The sequence below is a fragment of the Vigna unguiculata genome, chromosome 1, assembly GCF_037176805.1.
Source record: "Vigna unguiculata cultivar grain cowpea cultivar isolate G323 ecotype 2 chromosome 1, ASM3717680v1, whole genome shotgun sequence".
Taxonomy (NCBI): Eukaryota; Viridiplantae; Streptophyta; class Magnoliopsida; order Fabales; family Fabaceae; genus Vigna; species Vigna unguiculata.
This window is the reverse complement of record NC_140792.1, coordinates 48,551,042-48,576,494: the sequence shown is the minus strand read 5'-3', so window position 1 is coordinate 48,576,494 and position 25,453 is coordinate 48,551,042. Positions and strand designations below refer to the sequence as shown.

The 25,453-nt window shown below is 33.0% G+C and overlaps 4 protein-coding genes across 5 annotated transcripts; 2 read left to right on the top strand and 2 right to left on the bottom strand.

Annotated features, from left to right (window-relative positions):
- Positions 1-247: 247 nt before the first annotated feature.
- LOC114193820 (Lojap-related protein) lies at positions 248-3,087 on the top strand. Its single transcript, XM_028083803.1, has 4 exons — positions 248-611; positions 713-800; positions 2,158-2,255; positions 2,826-3,087. The coding sequence occupies exons 1-4, from the start codon at positions 330-332 to the stop codon at positions 2,895-2,897; spliced, it is 540 nt and encodes a 179-aa protein (XP_027939604.1). The 5' UTR covers positions 248-329; the 3' UTR covers positions 2,898-3,087.
- A 1,158-nt stretch (positions 3,088-4,245) lies between these two features.
- Positions 4,246-7,830, top strand: LOC114162829 (NAD(P)-binding Rossmann-fold superfamily protein). Its single transcript, XM_085675802.1, has 11 exons — positions 4,246-4,596; positions 4,694-4,836; positions 5,294-5,347; positions 5,771-5,851; positions 5,925-5,970; positions 6,064-6,158; positions 6,498-6,530; positions 6,835-6,969; positions 7,064-7,157; positions 7,237-7,319; positions 7,486-7,830. Exons 1-11 carry the CDS (start codon positions 4,431-4,433, stop codon positions 7,516-7,518), a joined length of 963 nt encoding a protein of 320 aa, XP_085531928.1. The 5' UTR covers positions 4,246-4,430; the 3' UTR covers positions 7,519-7,830.
- Positions 7,831-10,000: 2,170 nt separating this feature from the next.
- Positions 10,001-15,585, bottom strand: POLA2 (DNA polymerase alpha 2). Its single transcript, XM_028061833.2, has 16 exons — positions 15,462-15,585; positions 15,315-15,390; positions 14,627-14,773; positions 13,464-13,836; positions 13,285-13,380; positions 12,955-13,034; positions 12,518-12,593; positions 12,249-12,422; positions 11,830-11,934; positions 11,628-11,723; positions 11,454-11,546; positions 11,316-11,354; positions 11,129-11,170; positions 10,728-10,858; positions 10,512-10,638; positions 10,001-10,400 (listed from the first exon to the last, which is right to left on the bottom strand). The coding sequence occupies exons 1-16, from the start codon at positions 15,535-15,537 to the stop codon at positions 10,248-10,250; spliced, it is 1,884 nt and encodes a 627-aa protein (XP_027917634.1). The 5' UTR covers positions 15,538-15,585; the 3' UTR covers positions 10,001-10,247.
- A 5,399-nt stretch (positions 15,586-20,984) lies between these two features.
- LOC114165357 (uncharacterized) lies at positions 20,985-24,005 on the bottom strand. Of its 2 annotated transcripts, XM_028050007.2 has the most exons (3): positions 23,854-24,005; positions 22,814-23,527; positions 20,985-22,605 (listed from the first exon to the last, which is right to left on the bottom strand). In XM_028050007.2, exons 2-3 carry the CDS (start codon positions 23,480-23,482, stop codon positions 21,313-21,315), a joined length of 1,962 nt encoding a protein of 653 aa, XP_027905808.2. In that variant the 5' UTR covers positions 23,483-23,527; positions 23,854-24,005; the 3' UTR covers positions 20,985-21,312. The 2 variants fall into 2 exon arrangements, with proteins under 2 accessions (XP_027905808.2, XP_027905804.2); XM_028050003.2 differs by lacking the exon at positions 23,854-24,005 and having other exon boundaries at positions 22,814-23,838.
- Between the last annotated feature and the right edge of the window lie 1,448 nt (positions 24,006-25,453).

Below are 25,453 nucleotides of genomic sequence, written 5' to 3'. Positions count from 1 at the left end.
AAATTAATAATAGTAAAACAAAATGACCATTTGATACTAAAATATTAAGACTTTATAATATAATTGAAGAGGCCATAAAAAAAATTAAATGATGACATTAATTAAAATAATCCGTATGATAATATGAACAAAATGGTATCAAATCATTTAAATAATGTTTTTAACCAAATTCAATCCAGAATACAACAGAGGAAAAATTGCCAATGCGGATAGATTAATGGCCAGCGAAAAAAAAAAAAACTAGAAATGAAAACGGCGTCGTCGCGTTACCAAGGGTTATTCGCTAACTCACTCGCTCTGCTCTGGTTTGATTCGAGCGTGGAACTCGAATGTGGGGACTTCTTCGAACTCGAACGTGTTTGCGATATTCAGAGACTCTTCTTCATCAACCATGGAAGAAGAACGTAGGGTTTTGTTCTTTGTCCGCCGTTGACGGCCGTAACTGCCTTCTGGATCTGCCGGATATCGAGAAGGTTCTGACGGATATCAAAGCTGACGACGTTAAGGTGATACCAGTTCCCAAGCACTGCGATTGGGCTGATTTCATGGTTCTCGCCACTGGCAGGTCCACCTGGCACGTCAAGAACATCGCCCAAGCCCTAATTTACAAGGCACCACACCCTCCTTTCTTCGTCCCTTTTCTCGCTATATTTCCATTATTGATTTTCGATTGAAACTCAAAAGTGGTTTTCATTTTTGTGTAATTAACCAGGCTAAACAGAAACAGAGAGGAGCTGAACGAATGATGCTACCGAGTGTAGAAGGGGAAGCTGGAGGAAAGTGGATTGTCATTGATTCTGGTATCTCGTGCTTTTATAATGATTGTTTGTGTTCATTTTGTTGAGTTTAGAAAATTCATTACGGGTCGTTTGGACAATCTTCTTCAAGAGATAGTTTCTTCGGTTAGAATTAATTTATACATACCCAAATTTGTAGAATTGTTCTTATATAATTTTTTTATTTTTTTATTTTCTACCTTGTGCAATAAGCTAATTTAACTTACGAAGACATTCATTTATTTTATTTATATTTTTCTCACCTAAAGTAATTTTGAAGAAATTTGTCCGAGTCAACAAAATTGTAGTAGTGATAATGGCTGGTAACAGATACAATGTCATGAATTAGCATCTTGACTGCGGTTGCTAAATGTTCTATTCTTTTAGGAATGTTAGGTATTCACAGGCCTTGCCAATAATTCATATTTACGAAGAACTTGTTGACTATCTTTAATAGGGTCTTCTTTTTCAGAGACGTCAATTCCATCCACACGATAGATGTTGTGTGATGTTATAAAGTAGTAAACCAGTATGCAGATAGTGGTTGAAACTCACATCTGAGAGCTACTGATGCAGTTTAAGTGGAGACTTATACTCTTTCCTAGCTAATTGAGTGTGCTACCTGTGTGACTAGTTTCTTTGTTAGTACCAGAAAGTTGTTAAATTAACTTGTTGGTTCCACATCATTATTGTCTTAGCCTATGTTACTATGTGATATTTCATAAAGTCAGACAAGATAATCAGTTTCCACACTCTCCAACCTCTGATTTTCTTTCTTGCACTTATTCCAATTTCTTCACTGGTGAATGGAGCCAGCGAGTTACTGTTCTTGGGTAATTAGGGATGACAAGGTAAGACGAGTCATGTGAGCCGGCCCACAATCTCCTGTAAAAAAGTGCGGGTGGGCTGGACATTTAAACCCGTCAATCTGCATGGGGAAGTATAACCTGCAGCCCATGGGCCAAAGTGTGGGTGAGGCTGCCCTTCAACATTATGACTCTTCTATTGAAGAATTAATTGAATTTTATCTGTTACAACTAATCTAACATTGTGGTTTAATTCTTTTTATCTACTTCGAGAGGTGTTGCAATTTAATGATTCTTTGATGGATCACTTACTTGTTAACTCCTTTGATTGCTCAGAGCATCCCGTGGCTTGACAAGGCTTCGGGGAAAGAATTTCTTTGTTAGTTTTTAGCGTTTAGTAGGTCTTTTCTTTGTCACTTTTCTTCTATCAATCTCTTATTTTTGGATGATGTATGATTTTCTAGATCGGTGAACATTGCTTTTTATGTTATTAAAACTTTCAATTATTGGATTTATAGTTCTGACATGCCTTGCCTTGCTTTCCCTTTTTGGTTCAATTTTTTTTTTATGTTTAGGTAAAGTGATAGTTCATGCACTTGATGAAAAGGCCAGAGCTTACTACAACTTGGAGGGTCTTTGGACCCGAGGGACAATTCAAAATGAACCTGATGGGGTAAGTACGAAGCTAGCTTATATTGTTTTAACTTGCAAGATAGTTAGATGTAGTTTGGGTTTGTTGCAGGTTTACTATTTAATCCAATTTTTGGTTTTTAGCTTATATTTACACTGTCATACCTATCAAATTTTTTATTGGTTAATATTGTAGATGACAGTGCACCAAATAAAACTCAATTTGAAACCATTGAGAATTCAACATTTCTTACTTCTGTACCTGGCACCTTAACTTTCATTCACTACTTGGATTTATATTATGATGGTATCGCCACACCAAATCTTCCTATAGATTAGGCGTTGTGATTGAGGCCAATTCCTGGACCAGTTTGTGTCAGAAGTAGTTCAAAATGGTACTTAAGTTATTGCTGGTTGCTTAAGTGGCTCGAGCGAGTTATCTGATTAGGTCTATATTAGTGTATATGGCTTGGGTCAACCAGGCTTGAGCAATTACATATACATATGTCTTTATTATTATTATTATTATTCTTCTGATGAATATGGATTCTTGAGATAAATATTGTAGCATGACTGATTCGTGTGATCTCCATTTTTCTTTTTTCTGTTGTAGGATTTAAAAAAAGCTTTAGTGAAGGTTCGGCGGAAAAACAATTCGAAGAAACCTGCACAAAAGAGTGCTTAATTGGTCTCTATGTAAAACGTTTTAAAACTGTAGCTCCTGACTCTGCATCTGATCTAAACAGTTTAGAAGTTTGTAAACAGATAACAGTTTTCTGATCTGTTATTTTACTTGTTCTGAATACAAATTTTGCTAGGGTTGTCTTGCTGGAATGGCAAAGTTATAAAAGAGGTAAAACTGAAGCTTTCTGTCATCACGCACTCCACTTTTATTTTTGGCGAGTTATGACTCGTTACTGGAGCTTGGGCTTTTAATATGACCTAAATAAATATGTGAATGAAAAACTGTTTACAACCAGAAAATTATATATATACACCTTATTCTCCTTAGGTGGCAAAAATTACTTTTAACTTGGAAAATGGCTAAAAATTGAAGCATTTTAAAATTAAAGGGATGAAAATGGAGGAAAGTATTCTTTTAATATAAAAATGAACTTTAATTCTTTTAACTTTGTCAGATAGTTCTCCTTAGATATGGTTCTAACTTCTGATTTTTTTTTTCTATCGAAGTATATTATTTTGAAACTTTTCAGATATTAGAAATTAATTTTAAGACAAAATTTTCAAGGAATTCTATTTTTTTTAATAGTCTTCTTAATATATATTAAGAAATTTTATGTCCTAAAATTTAGCAATATTTTTCGTAAATTATTTTAAAAAAAATTATGTTCTACAATTTAAAAATTAGAATTTACATTTGTAAGTTTCACTGTAGTTGCATTCATAAAAATATATATTTTTAATATTGCATTTGTATAATATTTTTTAACAATACTTCACATAATACATTAATCAAAAAAATTTATTATTTCAAGTCTTGTGAGATAGCACAATATTATAAATAAATTATAACAATTTATAGAAAAATCTGCTTCCAAGCATACTCTACAGTATTATTAAGTAATGTGGTTTTGTTATTAATACAATGCTAAAATATGCTAAAAGAAAAACTGAATGGTAAAATATAGGTAAATTGTAAATTTGAAAATACAGGGAAATAAAGTTGAATGACATAGTAACAATTACGTCTTTATAATAAACGTGAATAAATTAAGCTTGTTTTAGACACAAAACTAGAAATTACTTTTAGATTCCTCTATTTTATTACACATAGACACATGTGACAGTAAATGATGTAGAAAGATGAAAATAAAAATGTTGTATGCTCTAATCATACTTTTGGTGAGTCAGACACGGGTTTAGTTTAGGTGAATGGTGTATCAATTCCCCACCAACGAAAACGATGCTCCCAAGTATAAAGAATACCTTCATTTACCATTTTACCCTCTATACACCCTTGGAATACAAGGGCCCACACGGTAATTGCAACCTCACATACCGCACTCCCTTCGTTACCATCGCCCTCTCGTTAGCAACATTCACTCGCTGCGGAGCTCCCAAAGCAAACACTAGTCTAACAACTACAACAGAACTCTGTTTTAAAAACTGAAACACACTTTCTTTGTGTCATTCACGTTTATTTTTCTCTCTGGCTTCTTCTTCCATTTCCCCTTCTCGTCGCGTTTTAGGAACTCTCATGGCTTCTATTGCCGGATCCAATTGTGTCGCTCTGCGAACCGCCAACTTCGCCGCCTCTGGTAACCGGAAAGTCTGTCAGATCCGGCAATGGTCTCCGGTTCTCCCGAATCACCGTTCCGTTTCCGGTCTTCGTCACCAATCGAGTGCTCCGTTTAGATCCTCTGGTACCGATTTTGTTCTTTTTTCGTTGCGTTTTGCTTTTCAATCGCTATTATGTCCGCGTGTTCAGTTTTGGTGATTATTTGATGCGCGTAAGTGCAGGTGTGAGAGCGCAGGTCGCTACTCTGGAGGAAGCGGGAACCGGAGCACCTCAGAAGGTGGAAGCGCCAGTTGTAGTGGTGACTGGAGCTTCCAGAGGTATTGGCCGAGCAATTGCACTGTCGTTAGGTAAAGCAGGTTGCAAGGTTCGTCTTCGCCAATCGTTGAGCGTAATCTTATAATGAACTATTCGCTGTCGTAAAAAAAACTAAAATGAAACTGACAGTAGATTTTTTTTTTTTTGTATTTCACATAGTGTACTTATGTATGTATATATGTATCTCATTTTCAAATTGTTGCTTTTGAGTTTGCGATTTAAGTTGCTTGAGACTAAAAGTGATGATGTGAAGTTTAAGTCAGTTGAACTTCTTTAGATTTAAAATTTGACACATAAGAAATATGCTTCTGACGATTGTGACGCAATGTTGAAGATCCAGGTTTTGGACACATTTAAATCTGTTTTTTGTTTTTTTTCAAATTTTTGTCACGATATAGAGTACTCCATGGAACCTTCTTAAGAACTTAAAGTTGTCTACATTTCTGTAATACTATCTTGATTTGCTTTGGGATCCTGATGTTTAGTAACTTGGCCTTGTATTGCAGGTTCTGGTCAACTATGCAAGGTCATCGAAGGAAGCGGAGGAGGTTTCCAAGGAGGTAGAAATTTTCCTCCTGAAGTTTGTGTGATAATTTTTTTGTGCGCACATTTGCTGTGTGTGATATAGTTTTCGTGCAGATACCATACTTGGGGCCATAATGTAGAGTTATTTACTAAGTCTGAACCTATGTTTACTTTCATTATTTTATTTTACATTTTCTTCATTGGCGATATACTTGAGATTCGGATATCCTACAATCTCAGCATATTTGTTATTATAGTCATTATCAATTTTGTTGTCTAAAATGCTTGTTATGATTATAAATTGGTGGTGCCATGCTAGAGGATTGCCCCGATAACACATTGATGCCTAACGTTTTCTCTTACTCGGGGGAAAGGAGTGATTGAATTGCATCGATTTGTTTGGTTACGCATTATTTATACATTGTTTTAATATTATTTGTTTGACTATCTTCTTTTAGATCAAGGAATTTGGTGGGCAAGCTATTACATTTGGTGGAGATGTGTCTAATGAAGCTGATGTGGAGGCTATGATTAAAACTGTGAGCAGATACTCTGGAATCATTACATTTACCTTATTCTACTTTGGCTGCTTCGTAACTTTTACATCTACAGGCAGTTGATGCTTGGGGAACAGTTGATGTATTGATAAACAATGCAGGTAAGTTGGAAGGCTCCGATGGTTGACCTAGCCCCCTTCCTTCCCCTCTATTTTTCTCCAGTCATTTTCAAATAATATTGTAATGTCTTTCAGGAATAACTAGAGATGGTTTATTAATGAGAATGAAGAAACCTCAATGGCAGGAGGTTATTGATCTAAATCTAACTGGTGTTTTTCTTTGCATACAGGTAAATATGTTTTCAATCAGAGTTTGTGTGAAATTCATGTTTAGTTTGAGAAATCATTTTCTGTTTTAATTTATAACCTTATTTCTGTTTTTGAAGATTTGTAAGTATTTTTTTTTTCTTTTTGAAAAAAACCCTGCTTAAAATGTTGTGTATAAGTCTTTGGAAACAATAACAAGCAAATTTAAAATAGGGAGGCATTTCTGTAATTATTTTTGAAATAAATAAATAAATCAAGTATTTTTGAAACAAATAAATTAATCAAGAAAGCATTTTCTCAAACCCAAAAGCTTAGTTTTGTCTCTTGTTTCCAATTGGATCTGAACTAGTTTGTTTTTGCAGGCTGCTGCTAAAGTTATGATGAAGAAAAAGAAGGTGACATACCGCTAAATTGTTCTTTTGTTATGATTCTTTGTTTGGAGAAATCCTTGGTGAAAAAGTTCAATGGACAGCTCAAGTGGTTAATTAATTCAATGACTGGTTACCCGTTAATCATTGTAATTATCATTAATATGTGAAGTGATTAATTATTCCTGAACTGGAAATATTTTTTCCAACGAATCCTTTTGTAAATTTAGTGCTTTTAGCATCCATTCTACTGCTATCTTATTTTATGGTTTGCAAGATGACAGCTAATGGTAACCAAGATCTTCACTTTCATGTAAATTGTTTTTTGCAGGGAAGGATAGTCAATATTGCGTCAGTTGTTGGTTTGGTTGGCAATGTTGGACAAGCCAATTATAGTGCTGCAAAAGCAGGAGTAATTGGCCTGACAAAAACAGTTGCAAAGGAATACGCTAGCAGAAACATCACCGTAATTTACCAAAAATCTATGCATTTTCTTTCTGGCATCAAAGGTTTGCAATGTCAGTTGACGGAGTTAACTTAAACCTGGTTTCCTTTACCAGGTTAATGCAGTTGCTCCGGGGTTTATTGCATCTGACATGACTGCCAAGTTAGGACAGGACATTGAGAAAAAGATATTGGAGACAATCCCATTAGGTGAACACCGGGACTACTTTAATGGAGGTTCTAAATTGTTGAATTTTTTGTTAACTTGCCGTTTTTAACTTGGATTCAGGAAGATATGGCCAACCAGAGGAAGTTGCTGGACTGGTGGAATTCTTAGCTCTTAATCAAGCTTCTAGTTACATCACTGGGCAGGTAAAATAGGGAAGTAAAATGGATCAAACTATTCTCTACATGTTAAAATAAAGTTATGCATTGGGGTTCTATAACTAACGTTGTTTACGTGTATTTCCATTTTGAGTTAACACTATTTTCATTTATCACATAAAGCATTTATGTAGACAAGAATTGGTTGGCGCAGGTTTTCACCATTGATGGAGGTATGGTGATGTAATCCGGCAGTCTATTTACACCGGCAACATGAGCTTTTGCACCCTCCTGCTGTAAGGTCATAGTTTGTTCTTTGCCTGAGTTTTGTTTAAGTTAGTTTTACCGTAGGAGAGTCTTAGTTGAACTTAATGGTGAAATTCAAGATGTTCTGCCTCTTTTTTTCCGTTTTGGAATTTATGGTCATGTTCGCGGAATAGGCATAATTCTCATAAGCAACTCTGTCTCTTTGCCCTAGCTTTTCTTTCTTTCTTTCTTTCTTGGATGTTCATTATGGAAACTGCAATGTTTATTAACTAGTTACCTGCCCATTGCTGAATTTCTATTTGCTATTTGTCGACCACATATGTATTAGGGTAAATTGCTCCCTTTCCCGAGCAAGCATCAAAATGTCAATATTTCATCAATATTCATATTCTATAATATAAATTCCTAAATATATCTCTTGTTATTATAAAATACATGAAAAACACAATAACTTTAAATTAATATACGTTATGTTTTTGTTAATATTGATATAAATTTTATTTGAACTTTTTACTTGAATTTGGAATAGAGTAATATTTCGATTCGGTCATGAATACCAATGTTTTTATTTTAGAAAAATGTTATTTGAACATAATTATAATGCGATTCTATTTAAAAACAATTTTAGATTTTTTCAATCTACAAAGTAATTATAAAATATTAGTGAAATTAGTGAAGTTTGTTTTTTATTGTGATATTTTAAAATTTTAAATATTAATTATAAATTATAAATATTTTATCACTTTTAATTTTTATGTGTTTATATATTTACAAAAGTAACTTTGGTTTAGAGGAAACAAAAATTAGTTAGATTTCCTTTCTTTGGTAGCATAAGGTTTAATTATTTTCGATCGTAATTGGATTTTTTTTTCTTTTTGTAGATTTCGTATAAAGTTAGAAATCTTCTCAACATACCAAATTCAAGAAAGTGTTTGTTAATTATGAAAACAATTTTACCTTTCTTTATCAAGTTGTCAATTTTATTGAGATATTTCCGTTGTGGCAAAATAATTGAAGGTAAATATTAAGATTAAAAATATTAAGATTAACATATAAAACTTTGATGTTATAGGTGACATTTTAGTAATTATCCTTGAAATTTAATAAATTAAATATTTTTTGAAAATTTTGAACCAATTTAGTTATTCATTTGTAAATATCTAAATTCTATTTTTAATTAATTTGCATTTGAAAAAGTTAAATAAAAACAAAATTTGATTTAAATGATTAAATTTATACATTTCTAAAAATAAAAAACTAAACTGATTCAAAAAATTTTAAAAAACTAATTTCTAAAAATTCAAGAAAAAAAAACACATTTAATCTAAACTTAATCACTAATATTATTACATAATGTATCAGTATTTTGCAATTTACATAAAATTTAAATAAATTTGATTTAAGTAAAATAGTTAGACGCTGATTTTATAAATTGATGAGTTTTTTATTTATTACTTAGACCATAAAAAAGTAGAAAAAAATTGTTCAAATAAAATTAGGCAACACGACTGGAAATTTTCGAACTAATATCCGCATACGGAATTTTATTTATTTTAAAAGTACCAAAATTTTGGTCAAAGAAAGTCATCTACTTACGAAGTTAAACAAACTTGAGCACAACCCATTCATTTATTTTCTAATTAACTTAACTAGTATATGACTTTAAAAATGCTTCACGTTCTTATAGATTCGACAACCTGTTTTTACTAACAAGTTGCCAAGAACGACGACTAAATTGGAATCATTTTGTTGCTAGCATGGTGAATCCTAAAAATTTTCCAAAAGAGAAAATTGAAACCTAAGAGCAAGAGAAACTCAACAGGAATGAATAGTAAAGTATTAAATGACTAACTGCGGAAGTACTACCACCAAGGAGTAATCAATATTAGATAGTGTTGCTAATGAATATACGAGATAATTTTACACAATCCAACTGTAAAATTATGAGTAAATTGAATAATTTCAAAAAACTTACATTTAAAACAGTGCAAGTATACAATAGAACCTTGAAAATAATTTCTATCTTGTCAATCGAATTAGTGTTAAATTTGAATGCATTAGTTTCTATTAAAGATAACATTTTTGTTGAATTGGAAAAATATTTATATTTAAGTGTTATATTACATTATTTATAATCATTTTCACATGAAATTATATGTATGATATAATTTCTAATGTTTACAAGAAAGTTATTCACAATTTTATATTAAGACATAATTTATTATATCTTAATATTATATTACATTGTCTTTAAAGAATTTTTTAACAGTTTATTTTACATTTATCTTTTCAATATGATATTATCAATTATCTAACTATGTAAAAATATTTATTTTGTTCATCGCATGAATCAATTATCTAATTATGTCAAAAAAAGACATACCTAACATAAGGGTACAGCAAAATTAATTATTTTACCATACGTAAATGATAAAATGAGTAGAAGTTTAACAAGGTGCAACTAGATTCCCTAACTAAATCCTTAAAATTATAGTATAAAACTGAACATCATATAATACATATCTTGCAAAATGACATGTGAAATATGATTAGTGCACATACAAAAAAATAAAAATAACTTTCTAAAGTAATAAATATGATTAATGTCTGTTTTGTAGAGGACACATTTTTACAGTTTTGATTCAACAAAATAATTAATTTCAAGCAGGTTAATTTTAGTGGTTACCTTAACAAAACGAATCTTCAACATCAAATGCCAACAATTGAAGCGTTAATTTGATTGGAACCCCCACCATAATCAAGCTCGACAAAAGTTCCCCCTCCTTCTCCCTTGGCTAGTCTACCCGGATTGACAGCTATGCATTTCGTGTTATTTATGCCTTCACTTTCGCTGCCAAGCACCTGCAGGGTGGAGAGTTTATTTCTAAACTTTCTATCGTAAAATAGTAACCAAAACTACCGGCTTTTTTGTGGTTTGAGGAAACTGAAGCGTCGAAAGAGACTATTTTTTACCTTGACAAAGTACTTGATGTCTGAAGGTAGGATAAGTACGTCCGGAACCAATGAAAGTTGAAGGGCTTCTGGAGCAAGCGAAAAGTCCAACGGGACACTTTCTGCGGGTGGGTAAAGTGGATAGAAGCTGACAAAAATTGAAGGACATTAGTTGTTTCTGATATTTCCTGAACCCAACAACAAGCAAAATAAATCACAAGCTAAAAAAAGTATTACCTTTGTTGGTTGAGAATATGGTTTGCAAGTCTACTCATACGATCAATTGGTTTTCCATCTGCTGCAGTCCGCGATATCTCCTCTCCGCTGATTTGCTTGAGAATATCCACGGTACAGCAACCAACCTTAACCTGAAAGCCAATTTCTGATGAATAATTTCTCACTTGCTCAACCTGTGACTAAACTTTATTGTTTAAGTTTTAAAAGAAAATCAGCAAGTGGGAAGAAAAAACCTACAAGAACTTTGTTGAACATAGATGTAAGAGTAAAATGCACAAGGTTGAAACCAGAAGTCACTGAATCTTAAAGTAAAGGTTTCATTTACACAAAATCCATGACGTATATTACAGAACTTGAGAAAGCAACAAGGGTGAGTCGTAAATGAGACCCCGAAACAATACCTCATTTGCCTCAAAGATTCCAGGATTAGCGAGACTGACTATCTGAATAAAGAAAATTTAGGTAAGCATCATAGCCAAACTGAGCCAATGCTGAATGATATTCTGCTAGTTCAAGGAACAGTTCTGAAGATTAATTGTTAAGTTTTTAAAAATCATTATACCATTTCTTTTTATCTAATGATCATACCTGAGGTTTGAAATCAGTTAAATTGATTTCCAGTGCGGGCTACAAAAACAAATTATTAAATCATATATCGGATCCGGTTAAACAATACACTAAGAAACAAAAATCTTGACATCCTAATTGGTCCAATTAATCAAATACCTGAGGAAACACAAAATCATGGTTAGCATCCCGTATAGATGGAACAAGAAGAACACGTGTTCCAGAACCCACGCGCTCTACATAATCTTCCAACTGGAAATAGCAAGTACCCCGCGGGAGTAAGAAAAATGAAAAAAAGAGAAATTCAAAAAAATATCCTTTCCTCTAAGTTACCTTCCTCACGATTTCAAAATGAAATATTTCATCAAAACTCCTGTCTACGGTTCCTTTCTTAAGATCTGGGTGCTCAGAATCCACAAACGGTCCCAGCTGAAACAAAACCCAGTTGTCAACATCACCAAGTTTTCATGCTTACAGGATCATAATAAAATAATTATGATAGAAATATGCGGATTGCAGCATAGGAGGTGCTTACCAATACAAGCAACTGTGGCGGTCTTCGTTTTGCGTATAGCAGCAGTTCTGTAAGAGGTTCAAACAATAAATTGTCTGTCGTAGTAAAGGGACCAGCCGCAATAATCTGTTAAGCACCACAAGCAAGAGTAAATGATAAAATACTAACAGAAATGCAAGATGTCAAGCATTATACCAAAATTATTTGAGAGAGAAACTGTAATTTCTTTGAAAATCTATATCTCAACTGTCACTTGTAGGAATGTATACAATATTACATGCGCCACATGAATGCCTTATGAGTTATGACCATTCCTTAGAAAAAATTTCATGGTTAAAACTGTAAAAGTAAAAGTTCGAAATGTTCTGACAATTCATCAAAATGAAATCTATAGCACAATATAGTTTCCAGAACGCATAAAGGAGATGCATTATACAAACCATTGATAACTCTCTTTGTTTACTAATCGTATCAGTAGACTGATTCTCCTTATCAATAGCTTGCTTCTTCAGAGGATTCAAATTCTCATCAGCAACAGACATAGGTATAGAATCCACCAATTTAGATGCAATAAAGCAATGCCCACTAGGATTATGTCCTCCAATACCAACTACCTATCAACATAAAATCTTCCATTTATAACTTGAATATATGCTATTTTTACACACTTAAAACCAGTGTTTTAACCCATCATATTTACATTACTTACCTGGCCAGGAAAAATTGAATAATGGTTTAAACGTTGTAAGTCAAGGCGAACGCATTCCCCTCCAGAATGCTCAATACTGCCAAGTTATTAGAAAACAGACCCATATATGATAGATATAATTGAAAAGACAAAAATATAGCAAAAAATATAGTGTAATGTCACCCTTAAACACAGTCAATGCCATACATAATTTAACCTACAATCTCCCAATAATTCCCTAGATAAAATAATGGATCACAAAATTGTAAAGAATTGTATCACAGCATTCCACTTATTGGCAAAAGCTCTAGTCAAGTTGAATAGACTGACTTTGTTATTGTGGATGTTTGTTACATGTTTATAAAAGAAAGCCAACACACCGGCACACAGACATACCAGTCTGATACTCTGATGAGATAACAGATACATGTCTATTGAGGGCACGTGGAGACTATTACCTGCTCTGCAACATGACAGACTTCTCATTTAAACGCCCTTCAGCATCACAACAAATCATGCCAACAGCAAAAATGCTCCTCTGATAAATAATATGAATTCAAATTATTAGACAATCTACATTCATGCAAATATCATTCAACGGAGTCACAGAACAGATTATCAAATCTGATGCCCAAGTTAAAAATAAAACATCGTAACAATGTTGTTATCCAAGAGTTATAATTAAATTTTGGTGCTTCAAAAATGTTAGCGTATGGCCATGACAAAACATAACTTTGCCTTCAAATTTCAGTGTGTTCATGGGACAGAAAGGGAAGTATTATATTTACCTGTGAAGCAGATGTGGGGTCTGTTGGTTCTTCATAGAGACCAGAAGCTACCAATGCCCTTGTATGTTTTCTAATTCGGTTTTCTATTGCATTAAGCTAAATAAAAATAATCAGACTTCAACAAAAAAATATATAAAAGGGTAATGATTTAGTTAGGAGTCATACAATAAATCACATACCCTATCCTCCGTTCTATCATACATGAATTTACAACCCGGTTTGAGTCCTGATCCATGAATGACCAATGAACACCTTTCACGTTGTGGAACTCTTCTGAGAACATCATCTTCATCATTCTCAGTATACTCATGATCAGGTTCCTGCTTCCCATTCTCGACACCAGGGAGAGTGTTGATGCTAAATTTCACTGCAAACCTATCTGTTCGCTTTGAAAAGGGTGTTATTAGTTTTGATTTTGATGCTTTCCCAGAAGATAAAACATTCTCATACATTAAAGATGTTGGCTCAGTTGAAGGAGGAAAGAGATCATGATGGTGATTTATTGGAGTTCCGGGAGTATCGTCCTTTGTATCATCATCGTTATTTAAGAGCCTGCATAAAATGATTTCTTAACTAACATCAAGTAGTTCTTTCTGCCTCGTCAACTATTACGTAACCATACAGGGTACGGAGAAAAACAAACACCAATTGAACCAGTGTACATGGTATTATATCCCAAAATGCATGTGCATTTAGATTAAAGAAAAAAGGGTAGAGAAAAGATCAAACACAATTCTAAGGAAAAAAAGGAAGCTGGTTGACAACAAATTGAAGTTTGAAGATATGCGGTCACGAGACCATTTTCGTCTGCGATTATGATGTGATCTACAGGGTGGCAAATTCAAACACCATTTATGTTATGCTTGAAAATAGGTTGGGAAGATTCAAAGAGAATCAATCATAGACTTTTGACTCGTAAAAAAAAATCACATCATGATTATGCCTTAAAAAGTAAGTACGACAAAAGGTAACTAAATGTGGCTTTTATTTTAGTTGAAAATTTGACGCTGAATCTTACCACAAACTTGCTTTTGAGACAATAGTTTCAAACATAAATCACTTATCTTGAAATTCAATAATAATCAAATTAAATTTTAAAAAATCAAGTCACTCAAAATCAAGTGAGCAAGCGCCCTCCCAAATACATATTAATGAAGGTACATAATTATCTTTTTTATTTCTGTGCACTTTTTTTATTCACAGAGCTTGGAATTTCTTGTTTGGCAATCAAATTGCCCTTGATTCAATCGTCAAGACACTTTAGGCAGACCAATAGAAACAATTCAAGCACAAAGCATCAAAAAACCATGAACATAAATACAAGATCGTAGTAGATGCTCACATTTCTACATCTCCTATAGAGTACGTATGCAAGCCACTTTCCTTTTCCTTTTCATTTTCCTTTATACTGTCCTCTTTCTTCTCATTTTGTAGATGCAACAGAAAGCCATCAATTTCAGCACTTTCTACAATTGGTCGATTTAGCTGTCTGTCAAACAAAAAAAACAACTAAATTCAAACTATAAACTAACCAAACCATAACGCCTATCTTCCAGACCGAATCATTAAATCAACACCAATAATTATTAAAACATTGAGAAACTCAAATTGAAAAAGAAAAAAAAAATCTGAGTTAGAGCACATGACGTAACACAGTTCTTTGAAGTGTTGTTTTTCTCAAACTACGAAATATCTAACAAACCGAAACACCTATTTCCGAACGAAAACGTTAAACCAACATTTCCTCTCATAAAACGGAAAGAACTAACTCCGATGTTTTATTTTTTTTTAAATTTGAACTTTCCTACTTTTCATAAGAGGAACAGAAGTGTTTCGTGCAATACACCTTTTCTTTAAAACGTTTATTTCATATCAAACAAACGACGCATTGTAGTTTCCGTAGACTCGTTAGCAACGTAACGCGGATAACAGAGTACACCTTCTTGTAGACTAAATAATCCACAAACTACGACGGAATAAATAATACTTACTCAAAATACTAAATGAAAACAGCAGAAGAAGACGCAAACCTATTGAGGTAATGAACTTCCCAGCTTGAGACGAGATCGGAAGGAGTGAGACTGTAATCGGTGCAGAAAGTGACACCTACACATTCTCAAAAGATTAACCGATAAACTATTGCGCATGAATACAAGAAAAACAGAAGAATCGCTTACATTTTCTGAGAATTTCTTGTTCGTCTTCGATATCGAAACCGCTTCTTTTGAATTCGGATTTGATTTCCTCTTCCATTGCTCCCTCTCTCTCTAGGGTTTCTCTCACTTGAGATGCAAACGAAATATGGCGGGAACTTTGCCGGTTTAGTGTATAAATAGCACTGGCTTTTTTTTATTCCGATTATGCCCTTTATAACGCGCGTATTAACACGCGGACGGATTAGCGCGCCGTTGTCACCGTTTATAAAACTAATTTTCAGAATAAAAGTTTTTCATTAAAAATAATAATAAATATTAAACTTTACTTAAGAAAATTAAACATATATCATTTCAACGGACAATTACCATGTCGGAAATAACCATAAGTAAGCATTCTCAAAAACTATGTCGGTCAAAAGAGGAAAAAGGTGTGAAAAAGTTTATTAGGAAAAGAAAAAGAGGGAGGATAGAAAGAAATTTGATTGAACGTTGTATTTAGGTGGCAAGCAGAAATTTTTAAATTATTTTTTTATATAACTTTTTATTCTTAATAGAAATATTTTAGGGGATGGCGGCAAGCAGAGATATTTAAACATTAAAAATTAATTACTTTTTACTAAATTAATCATTAATTTTAAATCACATATTCGTGGAATCAAAACTCACTCTTTCCTTCCAACATTATCTTTAGGAGTGGCGTACATTACAAATTATTAGAAGTGTAACTCAACCATTAATTTAAGTTCTTTCTAGATAAATTTGACCGTTCTAAAAAAAATCTAAGACAGTGGAATGTGAAATAAATATTTCCATAAATTAAAAGTTTAAGTAAGTTTAAACTATCTCATAAATTTTAATAATTATGTTCTCTGTTAAATACTTAAAATTGTTATATTTTTTAACATTGTTTTTTTATTAATTAACTGATGATATCTTATCCCATCATAATGTTTATTGTCTCCACTTATAGTTAATCAAATAACCTTGCGCCTAATGTAAAATAAGGGGTTAAAACTTAATTAAACCTCAATTAAAAATGATTTATGCATATGAAAACGTAAACGTTGTTGCATCTGTATGTTTGTATTTTTTAATATTTTATAGAAATTTGAGTTAAGTTTAATTCTTATACTAAAAGTAAAAATATTAAAATATTTTTCATCGCAAAACTATGTCATTGTAGTTATCGTGCTTCCGCATCCATTGTCATTGTCACTACACTTCAGTTCTCCATTGTTGTTGCAATCATTTTGAGAGGAAACAATAAGAGAGAGTGTAAACCAATGATAATTTGTGGAAAGCTTGTTCAAAAAAATTCGTTCTGAATAATTTATTTCGGAAATCTTGTTCTTAAAATCCTATTCCAGAATACATCTTATAAGTTTTGAAAAGTTAGTTATGAAAAGTTCATCTAAAAGAGTATTTCATATGTTCTGGAAAACTTATTTTGTAATTTCTAGTCTAGAAAGCTCTTTACAAGATGTATTTCATATGTTTTAGAAATTCTATTTCAAAATTTTTCTTCCAAAAACCCTATTTTGGAGATCATGTTCTTAGAATATCATAAAGTTTGTTCCAAAAATCTTATTGAATAGGTAATCTTAAAGTCCCTTTAAGAAGGATAGAAGGTTGTTTTGAAACATGGGACTGTTGTTAGAAATCATAGGAGCGCAAAAAAAAGTTTTTTTCATTCATCTATAACAATATATAAAGAATATACAAAATAAAAATAAATCATTAGTTAACGTTATTTTAATACAATAGAAAATGTAACTTTTATTTCTTCTTGTAAATATTTTATAATTACTTGTTGATTAACCTTTAAATGTATTACACATTCCCTTCCTTCATACTTATTGCATTTACATTGTCACGTGTTTGCTGAAAGATAAAAACATTGTCATGTTGCTTCTTCATGTTTTTTATTTGATTTTCTAGTTATTGTTTGTTAAATGAAATTTTCAAAATGGCTTAAAAATTTTAGATCTTTACCCTTAATATTTTGTCATTATAGAAGAGATTTGTAGTTATTTTAGACAAAATTTAACATTTACATTGAGATAGATTAATATCTCTCTCGTAGTAAACTTGATTACTTTTATTATAGCATGGAATTATATGTACCTAATCGTATGAAAATGTATCCTTAAAATGAATTATTAAGATAAATCAAGATTGTAAAAAGTTCAATTTAGACCCTTTGAAATAAAATGAAAAGTAGTGAAAGGCTAAAAAATAACCAAGGAATTAAATAATAAATAAATAAAAGATATTAAAAGGAAGCATTTGTTGTTTTAAAAAAAAATTGATAAAATTGACTTGACCAGTACAATAACAATCGGTCTCATAAATATCTTTGATATTTTCTTTTAGTTGTACATTTTTGTTATTTTTTTGTTATGATTTTTTGTTTCTTCTATTTTCTCTTTATATTTAAGAATATTTCATCCTTATAAAATTATTTGATTTTCTAGGGATGAACAAAATTAATCTAATTATAATTATTTATATTATATTAAAGTAACAAAAAAAATTATTTTTAATAAAAATGAAATATTAAAGTAATAAAAATAAAACAGTATTGTTTTACTGTTTATTTTTTAAAAATTGAACTTCTATCGATTAACTCCTAACTAATTGAATTATGTATTTAATTTTTTTATTTTTCTTAAATGGCCTCTTATCCTAAACATCGTGCACACTTCATTTTTTAATTCAATCACCACCATTGAGATAATGATCCTGAGCTTCTCATCTTGGTCACTACTATATAAGGCCATGTCGCCTTGCTCTCGTCGTCCCACCTCACCACATTCACTGTAATTTTAACCCCTCGCACCCCACCCAACTGGTATGTCTTTTTTTGAACCTTAACCCTAACTAACATTTTATCCTTCTGTTATATGTCTTTTGCATTCTTTTGAAACTCTATGTTCTCCACTTTGACAAAATAGTTATTTGTGTGAAAGGTGAATACAAACCAATTTAAACTTGTCATTTTAATGTTTTTTTATTGAAAGTATACAATTTGTTTATGTTATCGTCTATACACTTGTTATATTTAATTTGGAGTAAAACATTATGTTTCAATTGTTTAAGAGGGACCCCACGATTTTGGTGTTGGTGCTGAAAAAACTTTTGGGTGTGACATTACGCACATTACAAAGCGACTATCCCTTTGCTCTATATTAATTAATTATGAAAGTGTAAAATTTTCCTTTAAATTTTCTCCTTTTTTCTTGAAGGTGTTTTAAAATTCAGCACAACTAAAGAGTATTTCAGTTCGATTTGGTTCATTTCAGTTTGGTTTAGTTTAGTTTGGTTCGATCTGGTTCGATATAGTGTGGTTTAGTTCGGTATTGCTCGGTTCGGTTTGGTTTAGTTCAATTCGATTTGGTTCAGTGCGGTTTGGTTCACTTTAGTGTGGTTTGGTTCGGTTCAATGCGGTTTGGTTCACTTTAGTGCGGTTCGGTTCGATTCAATGAAATTCGGTTAGGCTCGATCCGATTCAGTGCGGTTCGGTTCGGTTTGGTCTGGTTCGGTTCATATCAATTCGATTCGGTTTGGCTCAGTTCAATAAAGAATATATAATAAATTTTTAAAATAGTTGTTAAATGTAAAATAAGAAAAGTAAAATATGTACATAAGAGAAGTTTTTAAAATAATTATTGAAGACAAAAGAGGTTTTGGGTGTGACATTTTTTACACATATTACAAAGCGTAGTTCAGTTTAAATTTCCTTTGTTCTATATTAATTAATTATGAAAGTGTAAAATTTTCCTTTAAATTTCCTTCTATTTTTTTGAAGGTGTTTTAAAATTCAGTACAACTAAAGAGTAGTTCAGTTCGTTTTGATTAGGTTTAGTTTAGTTCGGTTCGGGTTTGGTTCGGTTCGATCTACTTCGATTCTGTTCGGTTCGATTTACTGCGGTTCGGTTCGGTTTAGTTTAGTTTAGTGCGATTCGGTGTGGTTCAATGCTATTCAGTTAGGTTTGATTCGATTTAGTTCGGTTTAGTGCAGTTCAGTTCGGTCTGGTCCGGTTCGGTTCAATTTGATTCGGTTTGGTTCAGTTCAATAAAGAATATATAATGAATTTTTAAAATAGTTGTTAAATATAAAATTTGAAAAATAAAATATGTACATAAGAGAAGTTTTTAAAACAATTACTGAAGATAACAGAGGGGTTTTGGGTGTGACATTTTTTACCCATATTACAAAGCGACTCTCCCTTTGTTCTATATTAATTAATTATGAAAGTGTAAAATTTTCTTTTAAATTTTCTCTTCTTTTTTTCAAGGTGTTTTAAAATTTAGCATAACTAAAGAGTAGTTCAGTTCGGTTCGGTTCGGTTCGATTCAGTTATGTGCGGTTCGATTTAGTGTAGTTCGGTTCAACTCGGTATGGTCCTGTTCGGTTCGGTTTAGTGCGGTTCGGTTCGGTTCAGTTCAATGCGGTTCAGTCTGGTCCGGTTCGATTTAGTTCAATTCGATTCGGTTCGGTTTAGTTCAATAAAAAATATATAATAATTTTTAAAATAGTTGTTAAATGTAAAATTAGAAAAATAAAATATGTACATGAGAGAAATTTTTAAAACAACTGTTGAAGACAAAAAAGTTTTTAGACTAACGATTAAAAGTAACTATTTATAAAATAATAATTAAGGATAAAATTAAAATAATGAAATATGGACAAAAAAAAGATATCCTCTTTATATAATCTTTATATATTATTATAGATAAGATGGTTATGTATTATTTCATGTACAGTGCACGAGTGTAATTCTTGTGGTTTAGTTTCATCCACATCAACTTTGAAATCAAACGAGGGAGTAAGTGATTGCATCAATAGTTACAAGAAAAACTTGTAGTATTTGGCTGACATGATAATATTTCTCATGGCAGCAACAGGAGATAGTATCATCAACAATACCTCAAGAAGAATGCAGATCTGAAACGAAAAAATAAGTACTCAATTCACGAGCAATTTGAGAATGAGAGAAAGATTGTGGGTTCGATCTCTTCTGCTAATAATTGAGAAAAATAAAATTGGTTTCGTGAAGTTTAGAAGGAAGGGTGAAAGAGAGTGGATTTAACTCACTCAACTAACAAAATTAATAACTAAGGATTTGTCGATAAAAAAAAAACCAGGAATTTGGAAAAAAGATCAGAAGCATACCAAAGTGATACTTGTTAACATACCCAGTTGATTGTCCAAGACAAGCCATATCTCTTTGGTCTAATAAACTGTAATGACCAATGTCTACATCGTCAATAAAATCATAGGTGAAGGTAGCAAAACTATGAAAAATGTCTAAGTTAACTAATTTAATCGATTGAGAGTGTGCAAATTAAGAGACTAAGACACTACTTTTAACCTAAAAATTTAAAATAATAAATTTTTAAGTCTTTTAATTTATATATTATTTATCTTAGTCATTCACTTCCAACTTACAAGGAATTCTTAACATAGTTTACTTAGAATTTGTACTTTTTCATTATCAGAATATTAGCACTTTGACAGTTTATGCTATGAAACTATAGGGATATATTCAGTTTTACACTTTTATTTTATTGTCTGTCGTGTAATCTGAACATGTTAGACATTGAAAAGAGTACAATCGTAGATTACAAAAAATTGCTGTAAGAAGATACAGAACAGATAACATGTGTCTCACAAAAAGCAAACAAGCATCAACTGGTATTGCTGCTGGAATTTGGATGTGGTGGTTATTTTTGAACTGTACGCCAAACTCTGCAGATATCATCACCACCTGTGTGCATATTTTTGCGCTAATCTTCACAAACTCGTCATTACAAGATCAATAGTAATATTTTATTTTCATCTTCTGAGAAAAATTAACGATCATAATCCTCAGGCAACCATGGAACTCAAACGCTTGTAACTCCCGTTTGACTTTGCACAGCTATTGGAATTTTCAACAGCGAGGCCTTGTGGCCCAAAGGAAAAATATCCATTCATCAGTTTTTTATTGAGGGAACAATGTTTGTAGTCCAACAGAAGGGCTGTGTCCTCCGATGGTGGATTAGAACAAGAGGGTCCCTTTATATCAGTACCCTTTTGTTTCTTGATGGAAGAAAGAGAAGCCACAGATAATTCTTGGAAAGGACTTGGAGTTGTATGAGAAAAATGTGGCTTTACTTGAATCACACCTTGCATCAGACCAGCACTGAATTTCACTTTGGAGGATGAACTTGGAAGAGAAGTTGTTCTTTTGTTGTTTGGAAGGGAGCATGGTTGTTGTGAGTATCTTTGCCGCAATGGAATTGCAAAATCTTCCAAGTTTCTACTTGAACTAAAAGGATCAAGAGAATCGTCATCTTCTAATTCTGATGCAGTTGTTTTTGTCTCCTTTCTTTTAGGCCACCTGAGACGAAACTTTGAAGAACGCCTCACAGCACGATTCGCAGAATTATCATACTTCTTGGTGTGTGGGGAATTTTCGGAGTCAGAATTGCTTGGTTCGTTTGAGCAGGAATATGATTCCACACTTGCTTGATCATAATTGCAATCTGATGAATTCTCAATGCCAGTGTACAAGAAAATCTCAGCATCTGGTATTCTAAACGAAGTGCCAGGACTCCCTCCAATGACATGAGCTTTGTGATGAATGCAAAGTGCATTTCCTGCTATAGGATTTTTACCATTAGAGACCCCTCCAGAGGAAACTATCATCTTGATTAAGATATCAGAAGATGCTGATTTTGGTCTTTGTTTCAGAAGATCCAAAGGGGTCATTCCATCAGCATCACAAATGTTAAGATCAATTGATGGCACAGACATCAACAGTTCCACTAGCTCGCACTGAACGTTATCAATCACTGCTACATGAAGAACCGTTCTTCCATCATTGTTCTTGACATTGATGATGTTCTGTAAATTCACGATCTTTCCACAAACCAATTGCTTCATGAGCTCAGCATGTTTGTCCAATCTTCGGAAACCGGGACTTCTGAAACCAGCCACTGCCATATGAAGAAAAGTATCTCCATAGTGGTTGGTTACCAATGCTAATGAAGGGGATGCACGAATCAGAATCTCCACCACGGGTAAGTGACCCCCGTAAGATGCTACATGTAACGCTGTGTTTCCTTGATCATCTGTTAAGTTTACAACATCGAATGTTGCAAGTAGATTTCTCACCACCTGCATCATTAAAATTATCGAAACAAGAGTCACTGAAAAATGCAGCACATACTCCAAGTTCTAACCATCTATGACGATACCAATTTTCCGAAACATTTATCTTACAAATTACCAAAATAAACCTCTAACTCTCCTCCTTGACAAAAACATCTATAAATCTGCATCAAATTTTGTCGAAGGGAATGAGAATCTGCATCAAATTCCTCACCTGAACCTGTCCTCTGGCAGCTGCAGTATGCAAAACGGTGCACCCTTGAGCATCTCTAAACCCCAAAACGCCACAATCCTCTTTCACAAGCTGTTTCAGCATCTCCCAGTTCCCTCCTCTCGCAGCAGCATGAACCGCTCTATTCATCATATCCTTCTCGAAAACCTCTTCCATCTGCGCCGGCGGCGAGAGAGCAGAACGAAGCACAACCTCAAACACCTCACAGTCATTGCTCCTCGCAGCAGCATACAGTATATCAGTGACTCCATACTCTCCTTCTCCCAACACAAGCGCAGGGTTCCTCCCCAACAGTTCCCGGACGAAATCCACGTCACCGGCCGAGGCGGCGGTGTAGAGGAGCCACCCGCCGTAGCCGGCGCGAATGAGGGAGTTGATTCCTCTTCCCGTCTCGCATTCCAGCATGAGGTTCCTCGCAACCTGCGAGCGACATTTCGCGACGTCCTCGAAGTGTTCCTCGTCGTCCCACACTGTTTCGAGGCGCCGAATTCTGCGGAGGGAAGTGAGCTTAATGAGGAGGTTGGCGTCGAGGTGGAGAAGCTCCACCACCAGATCGTAGTGGCCGTTCGCGGCGGCGCAATCGATCGGAGAAGCGTACCACCACTGCTCTCCGGTGCTCTCCCAACGCAGAGGCAAGTGTGAAGGAGACATTGCACATTTGCAATCTCACCCTCCTCCAAAGAAATGAACTTGTGTCTGCAAAACACCAGTATCAATAATCAAAGTAGATACTTCAAAGTGTAACAATGCAACAAACTTGTGTTGGGAAGTGGTAGTTTTCTCAGTTCTGATTCAATGTTTTTCCATGTTTTTTCCTTATTTCAGTTTCTGAAGGTAGATAGTGGTGTGTGTGATTGTGTGAAAAATTGTTGGTGTGAGATTGATAGTGTGAAGAAGTGTGGGAAAGGGTCGGTGGGGATGGCCTAATTAATTGCGAACATGAACCTAACTACCGTTCTCTGCGGATTTTGAGGGCAAAATGTTAAAAGAAACAGTGAAAACACACGTCACACACACAGTACCATAAACTATGATAAACTATGATATTTGATGAACATGAGTTTGTGTGAGTGAGTGAGACAGAGTTTGTGTCAATGGTGCAGAAGAAAAGTTGAAAAGAGAGCATAGAAAGATTAAGATTCTCTGATCCGTGAACATATGGCCAAAGGGCATTTATTTAATCATGAATATCTGACCCAGTAACCAACTTGTAACCTTAAATAATTCTTCAGTCTGTGTCTAATGTCTTCCCAAAATTAAAATCTTGCTTGCAAACTCTGTTTCAGCCTGAATTAAGAAATTAAAAATACTACAGTTTGAGAATTTTTACATGATATTAAGACCACCTTGTAACAGTCTTGAAGGTGCCTATTTGTTCTGTCATTTTTAATCATGAAAATTTGAGGTTGCTGTGAAAAGTTGTTTCCATTCACTTTAGGGAAATTTCAAGGATTGTGTGTCAATTGAAACAGTGGATGTGGTACAGTATTTAATTTTGTGCAGAGAAATGAAGACTGAGGGCACACACTATTTTGGCAAATCAAATTTTCCATTCACGATCTTTGTCTTTGTCTGCATTATTTGTGCAGCAAAGAATAAAGATTATTGCAGGGATGAAAGCATAAAGATTTAAACTTCATAGAGCTGTTCTTCAGTCATTTAAGATTGGGACAAACCTACGTAGGTTCATGTCCTCTTTTGTTTTAGACAGGTAAATGTGAAAACTGAAAAGAGAGAACAGAGAAAGAGGCTTACACATCATTGTTTGACTTTTGCTGGTTCAGAAAAGTGATAACTTCCATAAATTCTTGTTCTTTTTTTCTTTCTTGGGATACTTGGAACTTTTCAAAGTTTCAACAAAAGAAAATTTTACTCTTTGGAATGTCAAAAAGACTCTGGGCTTCTGAAAATTTTCATATCTTTCTGTAATAGATATAAAAGAAGTATGAGTAACTTTTCTTATTTTATATATAAGTTTAATAAAATTTAAACAATTAATTTCACTATTCTCACAAAAAGATTAAATTTATATATAAAATACAGTACTAAACAATCATGTATATAAAAATATAGATAATTACTTTAAAATTTTAGAAAAAAAAAATTAAAAACGTGAAATAATAATTTAATTTAAATTAATGATAATTTGAAGAATAAAAATATAATTAATTTATTTTAAAATAACAATTACTTAAAGAATAAAATTGGAAAAAAAATTGTGAATACGTAAATGTATAGTTTATAAAACAATTATATTTAGTTTATGTTAAAACAGGTTAATTCTATATTGTGTTTTGAACATAAAATCAGGTTAACCATTTGTTAGGATTGTCAATGTTCTACATTCAAGGATTATAAATGAATTGGTGAAAATTGGACGTTCTAACCGATAGTTAGTGAGAATTAAATGCAAGAAAAACTAGTCTCGCACACATGGTTGCAATGACTAATGTTAACTGAGAAAGGAAGAGGAAATTAATTACCTATGTATTGCATCAAATACCAGTACAACTATATACATCGCATTTACATATATTACATACACGTGAACACAAAACCTTTATTATTTATTTATTTTTCGTAAAATACGAATCAGCATATTGTATAGATCCAAGGTCTTAC

Excerpts from the sequence above, each read along its gene's own strand:
- LOC114193820 (XM_028083803.1), top strand. The coding sequence starts at position 330 with ATGTGGGGACTTCTTCGAACTCGAACGTGTTTGCGATATTCAGAGACT. Across the intron at positions 612-712 it reads CCCAAGCCCTAATTTACAAG|GCTAAACAGAAACAGAGAGG; the intron begins GCACCACACCCT and ends GTAATTAACCAG. Across the intron at positions 2,256-2,825 it reads TTCAAAATGAACCTGATGGG|GATTTAAAAAAAGCTTTAGT; the intron begins GTAAGTACGAAG and ends TTTCTGTTGTAG.
- LOC114162829 (XM_085675802.1), top strand. The coding sequence starts at position 4,431 with ATGGCTTCTATTGCCGGATCCAATTGTGTCGCTCTGCGAACCGCCAAC. Across the intron at positions 5,348-5,770 it reads CGGAGGAGGTTTCCAAGGAG|ATCAAGGAATTTGGTGGGCA; the intron begins GTAGAAATTTTC and ends ATCTTCTTTTAG. Across the intron at positions 7,158-7,236 it reads ATTGGAGACAATCCCATTAG|GAAGATATGGCCAACCAGAG; the intron begins GTGAACACCGGG and ends ACTTGGATTCAG.
- POLA2 (XM_028061833.2), bottom strand. The coding sequence starts at position 15,537 with ATGGAAGAGGAAATCAAATCCGAATTCAAAAGAAGCGGTTTCGATATC. Across the intron at positions 14,774-15,314 it reads GAAGTTCATTACCTCAATAG|ACAGCTAAATCGACCAATTG; the intron begins GTTTGCGTCTTC and ends TTTGTTTGACAG. Across the intron at positions 11,724-11,829 it reads CGCCACAGTTGCTTGTATTG|CTGGGACCGTTTGTGGATTC; the intron begins GTAAGCACCTCC and ends GTTTTGTTTCAG.
- LOC114165357 (XM_028050007.2), bottom strand. The coding sequence starts at position 23,482 with ATGTCTCCTTCACACTTGCCTCTGCGTTGGGAGAGCACCGGAGAGCAG. Across the intron at positions 22,606-22,813 it reads CTGCCAGAGGACAGGTTCAG|GTGGTGAGAAATCTACTTGC; the intron begins GTGAGGAATTTG and ends TTAATGATGCAG.